The sequence below is a fragment of the Mustela nivalis genome, assembly GCF_964662115.1.
Source record: "Mustela nivalis genome assembly, chromosome: 4".
NCBI classification, from domain to species: Eukaryota; Metazoa; Chordata; class Mammalia; order Carnivora; family Mustelidae; genus Mustela; species Mustela nivalis.
In genome coordinates, this window is record NC_139023.1 from 121,025,224 (window position 1) to 121,042,024 (window position 16,801).

Sequence of the window (16,801 nt, forward strand, 5' to 3'; positions counted from 1 at the left end):
TTGGTTTTTTCATACCTCACAAGACTGTAAGGACTAAAGGAAAGAAGGTACATCAAGCATTGAGTACCATGCCTCACATATGGTGAAAAAGTATAAGCCTTCCTTTCACAGCTTCAAAACTTAGAAAAAGTGAGATGTATGACATCAACCAGCATAACTTCACAACTTCTCTTGAGTACCCATTACAGTCATCTTCCTCCCATCATACCTTGAAGATAAACCAGATAGAGCTTTCTTGAGGATCTCAGGGGTTCTATCTGAAGATAGTGGAATTTCAGGAATATCAGAATCTGTTCTGGAATCCAAGTCTCCATATCTGTCATCAATATCTGTTTCCTAAAATTAAAGAAAAAGGAAAATCACTTTGCAAAATTGAAAAAGAAAAAAGGACATGCTTGTCAATACAAGGTTTATTGCTCAGTGTGTCAAACCTCAGTTATGTAACTTGAAACAAAGAAACAACTATTAACTTATCTTGAATAACCAAGCACTGTTTTACTTCGCTGTTAGGAAAGTTTGATGATACTTGCTAAAATCTATCAATATAAAGGATTAGTTTAAACAAAAGATACAAAAAGAAACTTCTTACAGTATCTAAATCAGAAATTTATCAACAAGAATCAAATGTTTGTTGTTTTGCTACTTAACGGGGAGAACATGGGGTTAATTCCATGTAAATTCTGACCAACTGTGCACAATCCCTTTTTTATCTGATTACAATCAAAGCATCAACAACAAAAGCAGATTCTTACACTGGCACAGCATTATATACATATGTATATATGTACTTCCACTTCCCTCATTCTTATTAGATCCTACAGAGACAATCTCAGTGGAGCATGTCAAACAGATATTATCATCTCTGTTTTACTGATAAGTAATTAGGATCAAAAGCATTTGCTTTGATGGTAGTATTTTTCATCATAAAGTGAGTTAAAGCCCAAACTGCCTTCTAGAGTACATGCACAGGAGCTGTGTGTGTATACTGGGGCCTTTAGACAAAGTGGTCACTGTGGAATTTCCAGGTATAGAGTGGCCAAGGAATTTTAAGAACACAGCTGCCTGGGGCCCTTGGGTGGCTCCGTTGGTAAGTGTCTACCTTTGGCTCAGGTCGTGATCTCAGGTTCTTGTTCAGTGGGGAGCCTGCTTCTCCCTCTCCCTCTGCCTGCCACTCCCCCTGCTTGTGCTCTCTGTCAAATAAATAAAATCTTAGGAAAAAACAAAACAAAAACAAAAACGAAACAGAGCTGCGTGATGTTGTTTGTTCTGCCATAATGTGTCTCTACTCCTCTGTCTTTCCCTCTCCTAAATTCACCACCCACCAAGCAACCTTGAGTAAAGAGTGCTACACATATGTGTGCTTTGGGAGAGTGGTTTAGAGATGAGTAAATTGAAGCAAATGGGGCTGAACTGGGGAGGATGAAAATACAGGTGAATACAAGTAGAAGGAGCACTGAGCAGAACGCTGGGCCACAAGTGATCCTAGGAATGAGAGTGCCTAGGAATTCAGAGTGTTCAGGAATTTCAAACCCAGCTCCGTCCCTATGGGCAACAAAATTTTGGTAAATCTCATTAGCCTTTTACCTGTTTCTTCAACCATAAAATAAAAGCATTTAATATAATGCTGAGACCTAAGTCAAAGCAGTAGTAAGCTATGATTATGATTGAAACAAGTCTTCCAATTCCTCATTAAATAGCTCACCAAATAAAATTTTAGCCATGGGGGAGTATTTTCAGTTTTCATAAAGCAGTAATAAACTTTCATTGACTAACTATAAGTTTCTTATTAAACAATTATTAATTTAAATGTGTCATTATACCAAATATGACAAATGAAATAGATATGCCGAATTCCCACTGTGACAGAGTCAGCTGTCCCCAAAGCAGCTTAAACAGAGAGAGATGCTGACTAATAAACCACCAGACAGAACATCCCCTGAAAATCTCAGAGCACCTGCTGTCAGTCTGACTTGCCAGCATGTCTCTGACATCCAGAACAATGGAACACATGACTCCCCCACCTTTTCTCTGCTACTCTTCTTTATCCTTCAGTAACCCGGTGTTACTGGCATGGTGTGAGCAGTAGTAGAGAGGGTGACTAATGGACGCGGTTCCCTAAGGCAACGTCACCATGTCGCCCAAAGAGCATGACTAGGAACCACAAGTTGCTGGCACTAATTTCACTTCTACTCTATTAGTGTGATGAAACAGAAATTATTTAACCCTTTGGTTAAGAAACTCAGCCTTTGGTTTCCCCATAAAACAAAAGCATTGCACTGGAACACAAACTGCGCTTCTCCAAATACTAAAGATCTCAGCAAGACACTTGAAATTCTACTTGGCAATAATGGTGACATGCCACAACCCCCCTCGCATGCACACATTCTCCAAATAGCTGCTCTGCTTTCATTTTTATTATTTAAACTTCTGATTTCTATTTTACATACCTTAGAGAAACACAAAATGAAACACTTAAGATTTAACTAGGCTTCTCCAATTCCATTCTAGTAACTAACGAATAAAAGATAATTCTGAAATAATGACATTTTACAGCAATGTTACTCAATACTGCAGTGAACAGCAGAGACTCTCAGATTTCTCTGTTTCTGGTGTGGATCCTCTGTTACAAAGACACCAAAACTGGCAAGGAAAATGAGTGTGATTGGAGATCCCAGGAAAGAAGGAACTAGTACTACAATGACCAACTAGAGCCATGAAACAGAACGTAAAACATTTAAGAACACCAAATTAGGTGTTCCCTAGGGGCTTCTTCTCAAGCCTGTAATATAAATATGACAATCCTCCACTTTTCCCCTTATGCCCTGTTCTCTTCCAGCCCTACACCAGGTGATTCCATGGTAGCCTGCCTCTTCATCTCTCTGTGAACTCAGTTAATTCCCAATAGACCTGCATCTCTAGCTTCCATTTCCGGGTGTGTGGGTGTTCCATGAACATCACCTGAAATCCAACATAAGCAAACCAACCTATCGTTTCCACACCAAACCTGCTGCCCATTCTGTATCCCCTACTCAGGTGAAAACACCACCACCAAAACAGTTCAACAATTAACTCAGGTTTGAAACTTGGCTATCAACTTAACACCTGCAATTCCTTGTACCAAAACTCATTCAGTTGGGCCCAAGCCTATCATTCATCTTTCCCCTCCCTCTCCATCCTCACCCACTGTTCTACCCTTGCTGAGCATCACCCTCTCTCACACAGCTCACCCCCCTGCCCTCTCTAATCCATTCCTTTTAGGGATGTACTTATTTGAGAGAGAGAGAGAGAACATTTGCACGGGCAAGGGCAGAGGGACAGGGGGAATCTCTCTCTCTCTCTTTTTTAAGATTTTATCTATTTGAAAGAGAGAGGGAGAGTAAGCATGAGAGAGAGTGAGAGAGAGAGAAAACCAGCAGGAGGAGAGGTGGCGGGAGAAGCAGGCTCCCCACTGAGAAGGGAGCCCGATGTGGAATTTCATCCCAGGAGCCCATCATGACCTGAGCCGAAGGCAGCTGCTTAACCAACTGAGCCACCCAGGCACCCTGAGAGGGACAATGTCAAGCAGACTCCTTGCAGAGCATGGAGCTCAGTCCTATGACCCTGAAATCACGACCTGAGCTGAAAGTAAGTGTCGGATGCTTAATCAATTGAGCCACCCAGGCATCCCTCTAATTCATTTTCAACATAAAAAGCGTCTTTATTAATTGCAAATCTGATTTACTACTTTACCGCCTACCAAAATTACCAGGATAAAGTCAAACTACTTAGCATTGTTTTTACTGTTTTTCACATGGGACCCTGCTCTTCCAGCCACTGTTTGATGACTCCCCAGTTTTCACACATAGTGCCATCCTCTCTTGAATCCACATGTTTCTTCTATGTACAAAGTACAACTTTACACTTTCTCTCTTGGTCTCATCCCAGTTCCAATCTTCTCTTCCCCATTTCTCAAACCTAGCTACTGCCCACCCATCCTCTGACCTCAGCTTCAAGGTCATCTCCTTTGGAAAGGTCTTCCCTCTTCCCTGACCCCCAGCTCCAGGTTGGCTGTTCTTCAACTGTGTTCCCACAATCCCCCTAATTCTTACCTATTAGTTTATATTAAAGTTATTTGTTTGGTTATCTTCATTTTCCAGGAGTCCATAGGCTTTGTGAGAAGAAAAAAATACATTCACTGGCCACCCTCTTAAATCCCAAGAGGCCAGCAGAGGAACGTGTCCTCATGGCTGACATAATAAGAAGTTCTCATCTGTTCTTGCTAGCTAAGTCTTGGTCAAGTTACCTCATGTGGGACCTCAGATGCACTTATTTATGTAAATGAAGGATTCTTACCACAAAGGACTACTATTTTCCAAATATTAAATTTTAATGAAAATATGTCTAGGAAATGACAGCTGAAAGTTGAAGAAATCAATTTCTTTATTACCCTGTAAATTTAATTTCTATAGTGCCAGTAAACTTAGAAAATAAGAGCAAAACACTTTAAAAACATTGATTTAAGTCTTTGATAAATTTTTGGCTTGTTCTGATTTCCCCCAATGACACCCAATTTCATTATACATTAAAATCATACATCTTACATTTTCATGCATATGGGTGTTAAGTTCCAAATCAGAAGTAAAGATCCCTGAAGGCAAAATCCATGGGATAATACAAAAAAACTTAGAAATCTGAGAAGTTCTATTCAAAGGTAAAATATTACTAATACCACAAATTTGCATTCTATCTGAAATCATAATTAGTGCTGGGCCCTCCATCAGGCTAAGGGCTAAGAGAAATAATGCTTTTAGCTCTTCTTGCCTTTTGGAAGGAAGAACGATTTACATGCTCTAAGGGTGATTAAATCTGCCCTTGGATATTTTCTGCAATGTGTGAACCATGACTGGATCTTGGTTTGAAGGGAAAGGGCAGAGGAAAAGGGGAATCTCAAATACACACTTGGCAGCAAATATGAAAATATGAATACGAACTGCAAATAAGAAAGTTAATTTTTTTAGATAATGATAATGGTATTGTGGTTACAAAGGAGACTGTCTTTAGGAGATGCATGATTTAATACTAGAAGTGAAGAGTGACAAGGTCTTCAACATACTTTCAAATAGGTCATTAACTAAATACTAGCATATGCATATATGGGAAGATAAAGCAAATCTGGCAAAATCTTAACAATTGTTTAGTCTAAGTGCTGAGTGTACAGATAATCACCATACTAGTCTTTTAACTTTTCTAGAGTAGAAACTTTTATAATAAAAAGCTAGGAAGGGGCACCCGGGTGGCTCAGTGGGTTAAAGCCTCTGCCTTCTGCTCGGGTCACGATCCCGGGGTCCTGGGATTGAGCCCAGCGTTGGGCTCTCTGCTTGGCAGGGAGCCTGCTTCCCCCTCGCTGTTTCTGCCTGCCTCTCTGCCTACTTGAGATCTCTGTGTCAAATAAATAAATAAAATCTTTTAAAAATTTTTTTAAAAGGCTAGGAAAAAATTCAAAACTTAAAAATACACTGTTTGGAGATACAAATATGTTGTGAACCTATCAAGAGAAGGAAATACTGAATATAAAGTTCAAGCCATAATTACCTAGGTGCCTAAGAATTGTACCAATTCTATATTTATTAATAACAATATAAATTATTATAAGTAGTACCACCACGTGCAAAATTCCAAGGGGCACCATTTACATTAAACCTTATGTGAATAGCGCCCCAGGGCTGTTCAAAGACAACACAGAAACAGTTCAAGTATGGACAGTAAGTGGGTGAAAAGAAAAGAAAAGCCAAAAACTTGAAAGAGATATGATTCGAAATTAGTTTTCCAGATCTGGATTTTTGTATTTCGAGGTAAAATGTAAAGTCTGAGATGGGCTTAATAAACATTTGCTGCCCCACTGCACTACACTATTTTCAAATAATCTGCTTGGAAAAGGAAGGTGGTACTGAGCTCAATCTTAACTGCCAAGGTTTGGTCCCACCTGGGCCAGAGAGACGTTGAGGTCAGGCTGGCTTCATCAGCCTTACACACAGCTCTTCGATAGCTGGCTATAGGCACTGGCAAACAAAGGGAACTCAGAGCATAACCAGGAAACAGAAGGGCAACACCGCTTTCCTAGCCACCAAGTTAGCACAAAGGAGCTTTAAATTCCCATTGCTATGAGCTCCTTGTGCTGCCCTAGACTCTTGTTTCTCCCTTTCTGTGCACTCCAATTTTATATTTAAAAGAAAACTTACAGTGTGGATAGTTCTGAGTCTTAAGCAAACAAATGTTCAATGACATGATATGAAAAATAACTTTGACCTCTCCCTGTGGATAAGAAAATTAGTAAACACTTAGAAAGATACCTAAACTTGGCCTGTGATCAATAATCAATTGGTCACTAATGAAATTAGTTGCTCTTCCAGAGTCACTTCGAAATGTGGTATAATTCTCATCAAACCGGTTCTGAAGCTTTCCCAACTAAATGAATCAAAGTATAAACACTTATAAAATTAAAACGAAGGATTTCTTCTCCTAATGAATCACAAAATAAGTGAATAAGAAACTATTTTGGGGGGCAGCTGGGTAGCTCTGTAGGTTAAGTGTCATGATGACAGGGTCCTGGGATCAAGTCCCACATCTGGCTCCCAGGAGGGAGTCTGCTTCTCCCTCTCCCTCTGCCTGCCAGTTCCCCTGCTTGTGCTTACTCTCTCTCTCTGTCAAATAAATAAATAAAATCTTAAAAAAAAAAGAAACTATTAGGTGTTTTGCTGTTGTTCTGAGAGAGCACAATGCACATACACACACTTGCACACACAGGTCACGGAGGTAGGGGCAGAGAGAGAAGAGGAGAGAGAATCTTAGGCAGGATCCATGCCCAGGGCAGAGTCTGATGTGGGGCTCAAACTCATGACCCTGAGATCATGACCGGAGCCAAAATCAAGAGTCTGATGCTTAACTGACTGAACCACCCAGGGGCCCCTAGAAACTATTTTGTTTGATTTGAATCCAGGTGCTTAAAATCACAGATTTATAGGTTTTCAGCTAAAAGGTTCTAACTAAATTCAGAAGAGCCAAATTAGTTTTCAAAAAATCAAACAAAGTGGTAAATGTAACAAAAATTTCCTTAGTAAATTTTAATTAATCTTATAAATTTAGGGCCACATAATTTTCTCCATTTTTTTTACTCAGAAAATTTAGGGTAAATCCCAGTTCTTAATACATGTGACCCTGGGAAAGGAATTTAGGTTTCCTCAGGTGTAAACCAAGGTTATCTCCCTTGTCTACACACAACTGTTAAGAGATTCAAATTGGCATTATATACAAGTAAATATTTTGCAAACTATAAATTACTTTATTACTTTTATTCCATATAGTTAAAGTCCACAGTCCAAGAAATTATGATATACTCTACTATTAGTTATTGAGCAACAAACAAATCTTGGCCTTACCCCTTTTCTCAAAGGTACAAAAAGAGCCACAAAAAAAAAAGACAACAGTTAATCAGAACCTCAAAAATAATAGGCATCCAACAAGTATTTACTGAATGCATAGAAGTGATGCAAGCTTCACGAAACATGCCTGTATACAATTTCTTAAATGACCTATTTTCCTTATCGTGACTCAAAACCTGTATTTTTTTTAAAGACATTCCTAACCACAGAGGGAAGAAAAACAGAAAAAAAAAAAACACCTTTGTTTTTAGCTGTGCTATGCATGAAGAAACATGTGAAGTTCTATTTTACAAAAAGGCATATACATAAACATACAGGATAATCATACTTTACGTGTATACAACATACTTCTTCTGTATGAGATAATTTTCCAGGGTACTACTTTAAACTGTCCCACTTTCCCCCAGTACATTTATGACAAACAAAACATTTTTTTGCATCAAAAAGTTTCATTATAGTACACATCCAAAGCCTGATGAGGCTGATGACATCATAAGACAAAATTTCTCAAAATATTAAGAAAATAAACTGTTTTAAGACCAAAGACCACAAAAGGTAAGTAAAAACTCACATGGGGATACCAGGATTTTCTTTAGACATCCCAAGAATAATATAAAGCATAATTTAAAGACAGGAGAAGAAACTACCCACCCTCACCTCCAAAAGTTTACTGCATACATTAACATGACTTTAAAATGTGACTGTCTACATTAGCAGAACTGTACTATTCCTGGACACTCGATCTGGAAATCAGATCTTCTGAAATACACAGCAACTCTTTAAGGGGAAGCATCAACAAATAAATTTCTTTTTAAGATTCTCTGAACTTTTGCCTTAAAATCATTACATGACTCTTGCCACCAACCCCAAATTGTTACTTGTGATCTTTACTCAATCCTAAATAAGTCTTGCATTGAAAGACCTGCCTCAAGCCAAACTTCCAATTCTCACTAAAATCTAACCCTGCCTTTCCCACTCCAAGACTCAGCCAATGCTCTGTTAAGGTGCTGTTCTCCCTCAATGCAGGAAGTCATAAACTCACCTTTGTCTTATCAATTGGTTGGTTGGTGACATTTGGGGAGCCAGCATTCAAAAAATGTTGTTAAATAAAATGAATATGCTGCAAATGACAAAAGAATCATGGAAAATTACTTAGGTGGTAATATTGACTAATAACTGATCAACAATTGGGGAGTATTAGTCTAAAAAGTATTCTAGATGTCTATATCTAAATATTAGTATTTATTAATGGCCTAGATTTAAATGAAAAAATAAAAAAGAAAATGGTTATTACATTTACAGTTGATACTAAAACAACCCACAGAGAAGTGTGCCAAAATGCAGAATTTATAGAAACACAAGTTCCAAAACTAAAAATTTGTTTTAAAAAATACTAAAGTTATTTATGGAAGAAACTACAGACATCTGAAATGGGGAAGGACAGAAATTAACTGAACAGACTGTTTCACCCTCAACCTCACAACCCAAAATCCGTGTTGAAGTAGCAGCCTCACATATAAGCATGCCAGGGGCTCTGTCCCACAGCACACTATTCCACATGCGCCCCCTTTACTAGCCCAACTTCCACACGCACCCCCTTCTCTCCTACCTTTGGTCCAGGAAATCAGGTCTTAGCTTGACTTCCAACTGCTCAACCCCTCTCAATCCATCCAGAGCTTCAAGAACCCACTCTGGCCTTAAGTCCACTTTCCCATCTACCCTAACTTCCTAACTTGTGGTCGGGCCTTGCTGATTTATATGTTCGTTCTTTTGGCATTCTTGACCTGGCATTTCCAGGCTGAAATCACACCTGGTGCCCTTCTTAGCTATTAAATGGTGGCTACTCCTAACACTCATAGCTGCTGTGAGGAACAAGTCAAGTAAGATGTTACCAAGAGCAGACAGCCCCAAGATGAGCTACTTTGACATAAAGATTATTTTGAATTAAAAGCAATCAAAACCCAGAGGAATGGAAAAAAACTTCTTTATCTACCCCACACCAAGTCGCCTGAATAGAATTTAGATCAAGGACCTACTCCAGGTAGAGAGCTATCACCACAGATAACTATATTATACTATGAACTAAGTCTGATAGGAATCTAGCTACGCCTGTTTGATCAAAGTCCTCCATGTCCCATTATTTCTCAGTGGCCCAGCAAACATTTTGTTTATTGAACTTTTACTCTTTTTCATCTTTCTGGAAAATTGCCTTCCTTCCCTCCAAATCCCAGATACCTACCCCCCCCCCTTATATACTATATATACCCCTTTCTCCTTCTGAACCATATAACTCATGTTGCTCATCTTTAGAATTTTCATGTCTAGGAGGTGCCTGGGTGGCTCAGTGGGTTAAAGTCTCTGCCTTTGGCTCAGGTCATGATCCCAGGGTACTGGGATCAAGCCCCTCATAGGGCTCTCTGCTCAGCAGGGAGCCTGCTTCCTCCTCTCTCTTTGCCTGCCTCTCTGCCTACTTGTGATCTCTGTCAAATAAATAAATATAACCTGAAAAAAAAAAGAACTTCCATGTCTATCTCGATTTCCTGTACATATAAAAATAAAGTTTATTTTGTCCTGTTAATCTGTCTTATGTCATTTTCATTCTTAGTCCAACTAGGAAGACTCTGAAGGGCAGAGGAAAGTCTTCCTCCTTGATAATGTAGAAGTACTCTGTGAACTTTAAACACTCTACAAGCATCAACTACTAGGACCAATACTGCTACTGAGTTAAGAACTATGCTAATTGGCAACATAACAAATTCATGTTATTTTAGTTGAATTGAATCTTCACTGCATGATAATTCTATTAGTTGCCTCTTGGTCCCTTCATATCACACTACCTAAAATAATAATCCAAACAGGTCCCAGTCAGAGATGACTTCTAGTTCCAGCTCTGTTGCTCGCTCTAGGTCATTCTGGGGAATAACAACCACACACTTGACCAAGTTTATTCTTTTCAAATATATATATACATATATATTAAATATTAAATGTATTAAATAAAAAATATATAATACATTTAATATTTAATACATAAATATATATATAAAGATTGGGTTGAACTAAATTATTTCTAAGATCCCTTGATGCTCTGTGGTTTTGCTCTTCAAAATGTGTCTATATCCACATTCGTTTCCTTCTTTCCTTTCCTTGGATACCCGCATCTTCTGTACTCTCCACACCAAGTCTATTCCCTTTTTCCCAGGTCTGCCCATCCCCTTCAGCATCTTCACTCTCACTTGACTTCTTTCACTAAAATACCTATCTTCCCTTCCTTGCAAAAGGAAGTTTTCACTTGAACATCCTCTCTAGCTGCTATCATGAACTCACTCCCCTTCACTGCCACTTCCTGACAGTAATAACCAGTACTTCACCTCTCACATTCTTCAACCTAAAACCTGGCTTCTACTACGATCTTTCCCCACTCAGTGCTCTATGCTTCACCTTTATTCCTAAATACTATTTGATGATATCCTCTAAGCAATCCCTCTTCCTCTAGTTCGCAGGATCTTGTTATCTTGGTTCCTTCCCTACATCTACAACTCTGCTTTCTACGTGGGCACCTCTCAAGGTTCAGTCTTGAGTTTTCTCCCTTCTCTATTCTAATCAAAAGTTGACATTTCCAGACCCGATCTTTCATCTCAATTCCCAACACCACCTTGAATCACCTCTCTCATTTTAGAGAATGACAAACCCTGCCCAGCCCAATTCACTCATGCTCACTATCAACCTGCAAAACCACCCAAAATTTTTGCTTCTTCGTTAAAACCTCTTAAGTTATGGATCAAAGTATGCCTGCCAGCAGGCTCTTCCTGTTTTACTCTTACTCTGATCACCCTAGTGTAGGTCCCAAAACCATTATCTAAATTACACATTCTCTCTCAACCCTTATTTCCCTGCCCCTACCAGATCCAGCATAAGCCCTCATCATTTCCTTCTATACAAGTTGGGATACACTCCTATCTGGTTTCTTTGCAGCAGGTATCTCCTGCTTCCAACACTTTCTCCTGACTGCTGCTAGAATGATAGGCTAATGTCTCTGCAAAAACACTCCAGCAGCTAGCCAGGGTCTGTAAAATAAAGCCTAACCTCCTTCACAAGACTTCCAATCTCCCAACCTCATCTCCCAAACATACACAGTTTATGCTCCAGTATTATCAAGCTAATTTCAGTTCCCTGTGCCTAGAGTGCTGACTCAAGAAACAGTTCCTCATGTCCTTTGCCTAGAATATCCTGCCCCAACTCTTGCACACCTGATGAGTCCCCAGGCATCTTTTCATTCCAAGCTCCACCCTCACCTCCCCTTTAAAGCTTTTGCTGTTGTTTCCAGAGCAGAGTCCAAATATGCCCTCTGTGCTAACAATGAGCCTTGTTCAGACTTCTAATAAATCTAACTCATATGTCTCCTGGGAGGTTCCTTGAGGGACTAGTCTTGTGATCTTTCAAGTAATACTCCAGCATTTAACAACTAGAAACATTCCCCTGCAGGTAAGACTGACTTTTTCACTGGTGAATCTCCAGAGCACAGAGCCTTCTCCCAGCATGTCTCCAGGTCTGAAGAATGAAAATGTCATATTAACACTATTATAAAAAGACCACAAAGTGACATAGGACTGTACTATAGCAGCAGAATGTAATATACCTCCTCCACTTCATTAATTCCCCAAGAGTTCTGCCTTTATTTCTACTTGAACAGAGAAGGGACTTAAATAGTTTAAATGGACCAAATATTAACCAGCTTCTGATGTGCAAACTGATTTTAAAACAGCCCTTGACCTGGAAATACAGGTGCATTCAAATATACACCCTGATAAGAAAGGACAGATAGGGGATAGAGTTCAATGTCTCAGAGCCTGCCCAGTCAAGAGTTCCTTGTGATAAACTTTCTTGCGTGCAGCAATATGTTAGTTTGAAAGTGCTCATCACTGTTTAAGGAATCTTAACAGACTGGGTTACATATAACAACATCTACTCTCAGAAAACAAAATCCAGCTGGGTACATATTAATGAAAACAAACAGTGCAGTATTTATAAATAAATAAATATGCAGTGAGGTAACCCGGCCACAGATAGCTAGAAACAACAGTTCTAATGAGTTAAATCAAACCACAGTCGTTCCCATTTTAAATACATTAGGGTGTTAAGTAAATTCATTCAAAAGTTACTTTATGCATGACTTCCTGAACATGTTTTCTCTTATTAAAAGCTTGTTAGCTTCTGCTGGTTAAGGAAGTCAACATGGGGAAGCTGATATTTCCTTGATTCTAAACTATATCAGTGCTAAAACAAAACAAATCCCAACCTAATTAATTCTATTTTTGGTCTAGTTTCCAAGGCAGTTTTCACAAAGACTATTCTCAGCCTACTGTTTCTAGCTTTGTAACACCAACCTTCAGTAACTGGAAACTGTTATACTTTGTGTAATTCCTTGACACATATGTTCTATCACAGATTCTCATTTTATTCCTCCTGCTATCAAGGGTAGAAAATAAAAGGATCTGTCATTCCACTGATTCTAAAGTTTCATTCCTAAAGTCACTGTAAATTTATTATTTCATGATATCCTGTGAGGTTCCTACCAGGGCTTTGAAACTTGGGTTACATCAAGTTCATCAACATCAAGTTGCAGGTGGAACCCTCCCCAAATCAGAACTGCCAGTGAGTTTCAACAACAGTACAAACCAGAAGAAAGGGTATCAGGAAACACCTACTTCCAAAAGGCCATAGACTTGACCTTGGATAATCTACTTCACTTCTGTAACTCAAACTGCAAGACTTGCTTCTAAAAAACAAGGCTTCTAGGAACTAAATTAAGAGCTTTGAGCTTCTAAAATATAATGGAATTGTATAAACAGATTTTATGAAACAATCTATTCTCTTGTCCAATTTCATAAACCATGTAGTTTAAAAGTTCATAAAAGTGCTTTGTTTTCCCCAAATCCCAATTTTGACCACTGTATTATGGAATAATCTGAACTCTGCCTCTTTCTCTGCCTTTAAATAGAATGGGATTTAGAAGTTCTCATGAATTACCAAGCCAGGTCAAATGAAATCCACTACAGACAGAAAAAAATGCACTGTCTTGAACTCAAAGGAAGCTGTAGGATTACAACTGCGTCACGTGTATGATACTCTAAACAGCGCTCCTCCCCCCCACCCCCGCCAAATCTATCAAACGGCTGAAAGGGCAGAGAAAACGAAAACGTGCCTATGGGGGATCAAGCGCAACAAGCCAAGCGTCAGGATCCAATGACATGTTGGTGAAGAAATGAAGGTGCATGTCTTAACTTTAATCCTTCCTAACTTTGCTCCTCTGCGGAGGTGTTAGGTGGCAGCTCCTACGGTGGCAGGTTCCTCTCTGATTCTCCTGTCCTTCTCGGATGCCGAAAAGGGGAATCGGAATGGGAAGAAACTAAATTGTAATCAAGTTGAATCATCCAGCTATGCTGGGCAGCGGTCGTGGTCATCCCGGGAAACGCACTATCTCTGGTGCCCGGGTTCGCAACCCCACTTAAGGAGGAAATAATGCCAGGCCGGAGGAAGGCGCAGCGGGCAGTCTGCGCCTCAGCAGACATTCCTTGGGCCCCACCCTTGCTCCCAAGTGACCCGGCCCAAACCAGCACCTAGCCGGGGCGCAGGTGTGCGCCTCTCGCGGCTTCACTTACTTTGTCACTGGTACTCTCGGTTTCGTGATCGCCGCCGGCCGCCTCTCCCTCGCGGGGTGGCGGCGCCACCGCTCCCCCGGGGCCGGGACAGCCTCCCCGGTGCCTCAGCTCCAACATCTCCCGCTCCCGCGCGGCCGTGGCGGCCTCCTCCAGCGCCCCGAAACCCGAGCTGCGCGCGGGGTCGCACTGGCTGGCTACTCTGCCCCCCTGGCAACCGCGCACTCGACGTCCGGCAGAGTCGCGGCCACTAACACGCCCCCACCATGGAGGCGCCGCCGTCGCGCCGGGTCACCCCCAAAACGGCATCAACGAGCGAGCGCTCGAGGCCGCCTCCGGCGAGCGCGGCAGCGGCGGAGGGGCGAGCGCCAGCGCCGGGGTCGGCTCGGGGTGCGGGGCAGGCTCGGGGCACCCCGCCCGAGCGGAGAAGGCGGGGACGCGGCGAGGCAGGGCCGCCGGTTGCCAGGTGCGCGTCTCCACGCAGAGGCCCAGGTGGGAGGAGGAGAAGGGGCGCGGAGGGAAGGAGGAAGCGTGACCTGCTTTAGCGCTTCACCGGGCGCCCGCCGCCTCTGCCCAGGCACTCCCCGCCCCGCCTGCGGACTCCGGAGTCCGCTGGTCCCGGCCCCTCTACACCTTTCTCCAGGCTCCAGCCTCCCGCAGCCAGGTCACGCGCCGCAGGCCCCGCCCCGGCCCTCCCCTCTGCGCTGCACTGCGGTTCCCACAGCCCCGCCTCCCCCGCGGAGGGGTGACGTCACGACCCCCTCACGGCTCCACCCCCGTCTCTGCACGCACACAGGTGGGGGCCTTGGGAAAAGGTGGGAGCCGCGCGGGTTGGAGAAAAGGGGAGGAGCGGGGAGTTGGGCCGAGCGCGGAGCTTAGCGGTGAAGTTGAGAGCTTGTGGCCTCGTCTCGGAGGAGCCAGAAGGCTGGAAGAACTGCGGGAAGACGCCTGGTAAATATTGACAGCAGTATGCACTACCCACCCCCCCTTCAGATGACTCTATGGCCGCATCAGCTTGGTCCACCGCGGCGTGCCGGAGCTTCAGAGGCGTCCAGAAGCAGAAACTTGTCTGGCAGGCTGGACTCGTTGACTTCGCCGCGTTCTAGCCCAGTGTCATGACCTTGAAAATAGATTTGGAGAGATGCATTTACCCCACTGAGTGTCCTCGGATGGGTTGGTCAGTTTCAGTCACAAACCCAAGCTCTGTCTCCTAGAAACTCGAGTACTGGATCTCACAAAATTCACTGCCTAGGGTCCAAAGAGAGAACCCAGACCCTAAAATGCCGCGGGGTGCAGTTACCAACCAGCTAATCTCTAATCAGTCATGGACCTTGGGCTGCTAAAGTTGGAACTGGGAGAGCACAAGATCCGCATTAATTCCATTGCAAATCCTGTTAGAAGGTGATTAGTTTTCTTGACATGTATCCACCACCTGGTCATTGTGATAGACTGACAGATCGGGGGTGGGGGGAAGTGGAGGGAAACAGGCCATCGCACAAACAGAACAATGTTCAGGATGATGCCCTTAGGAGAAATAAATCAATAAATCAAATTTATCAAGGTCATTACTAACACATTGAAAATAAGTAAGACCATTACCAACACACTGTTCTGAAAATTTAATAACAAAACTAAAGAGTCACAATAGGATGCATTAAAAAGCCAACGCACAGAGACATCATTTTGTTTCACCAAATTGGGCCAGTCCTTTGAGTGATGGTCATGGTGTGGTTTTCTTTAAGGAACAGAACACTATGGGCTGACTAGTTAGCAATTGTCCTCCATTTCTCTGGAGGACCAGACATGAAGGACTTCCTGCTTGTCAAGTACATAAGGTTGAAGAGGCTGCTGAAGGCAGTAGTGAAGTTTCTATCTCAAGCTCCTTCACCCAACTCTGCAAACGGGGGCATTAGAAGTGCTCCACTTGTCCATTCTAGCCTTCATGGACGTTCAGAAGCCTGAGTTCTAGTGCCCTGATAGTCATTGGCTTGAATTAGTCATTAAGCGTCAATGACTAATTGAGGATACTAGGATACTAGTATTCAATGGATACTAGGGAGGATGGCCTCTGTGGTTCCTTCCAGCTCATACATGATTCTGCAACTAAAGTCTCACTTTTTCAGAACCCAGTTCTTCCTTTCCCCCATGCCTCAAGGAATGGATACGTAGCATAGCAAGGTACCTAAACGGTTTCTTTCTTCCCCTTTTCCTAGTCAACCTGAAATCTCCTTTGACTTTCTTCTCCTTTTGCTGCAGGAGGAAAAGAGAGTGAGAGAAGTAGCAGGATGAAACCACAGAGGACAAAAGTGCATGAAAGAAGAAATAGTACTTTCTGACCTAGGAAAAGTGGGACCAGTTCAGAGACTCCCAAAATAGACTGGTTTACTATGTTACCTCACCCTTCCTTAAACTCGGCCTACTTTCTGGATTTCAGCTGGGATAATCACTTCTTTGTCTTCTTTGTTATAGTTATTGCCACTTGTCCAGTGATGGCACTGAGTCCAGACAGCAAGAGCCATAGTTTATTCATCTTCAGGCCAAGCCATTGCCACAGTGCTGGCCCCCATCCCCATATAGTTCAACATTTGTTGAAGAAGTGAATGAAGAAATGAATGAGTGGGAAAGGTATAGCATAACCAGGGAAAGACATATGGTATTTGTGGTTTTGTAATGAAAAGATTTTTTTTAGTCTTAAATAGGTACTCACTTGTCTTTTATCACTTT

The 16,801-nt window shown here is 41.9% G+C and overlaps 1 protein-coding gene across 3 annotated transcripts in view; it reads right to left on the reverse strand.

Annotated features, from left to right (window-relative positions):
* CDS1 (CDP-diacylglycerol synthase 1) overlaps positions 1–14,805 on the reverse strand; it is a 66,589-nt gene extending 51,784 nt beyond the window's left edge. Inside the window, exons 1-3 of one of the 3 annotated variants that reach the window (XM_082726712.1) lie at positions 14,081–14,805; positions 8,461–8,538; positions 209–336 (exon numbers count right to left, since the gene is read on the reverse strand). Coding sequence is in view for 2 of the 3 variants with exons in the window: in XM_082726710.1 (XP_082582836.1) it covers positions 209–336; positions 14,081–14,197 (245 nt within the window). In the remaining variant the exon portion in view is untranslated. The remainder of the gene's footprint in view (positions 1–208; positions 337–8,460; positions 8,539–14,080) is intronic. The other 2 variants (XM_082726710.1, XM_082726711.1) reach the window with 2 other exon arrangements.
* Between the last annotated feature and the right edge of the window lie 1,996 nt (positions 14,806–16,801).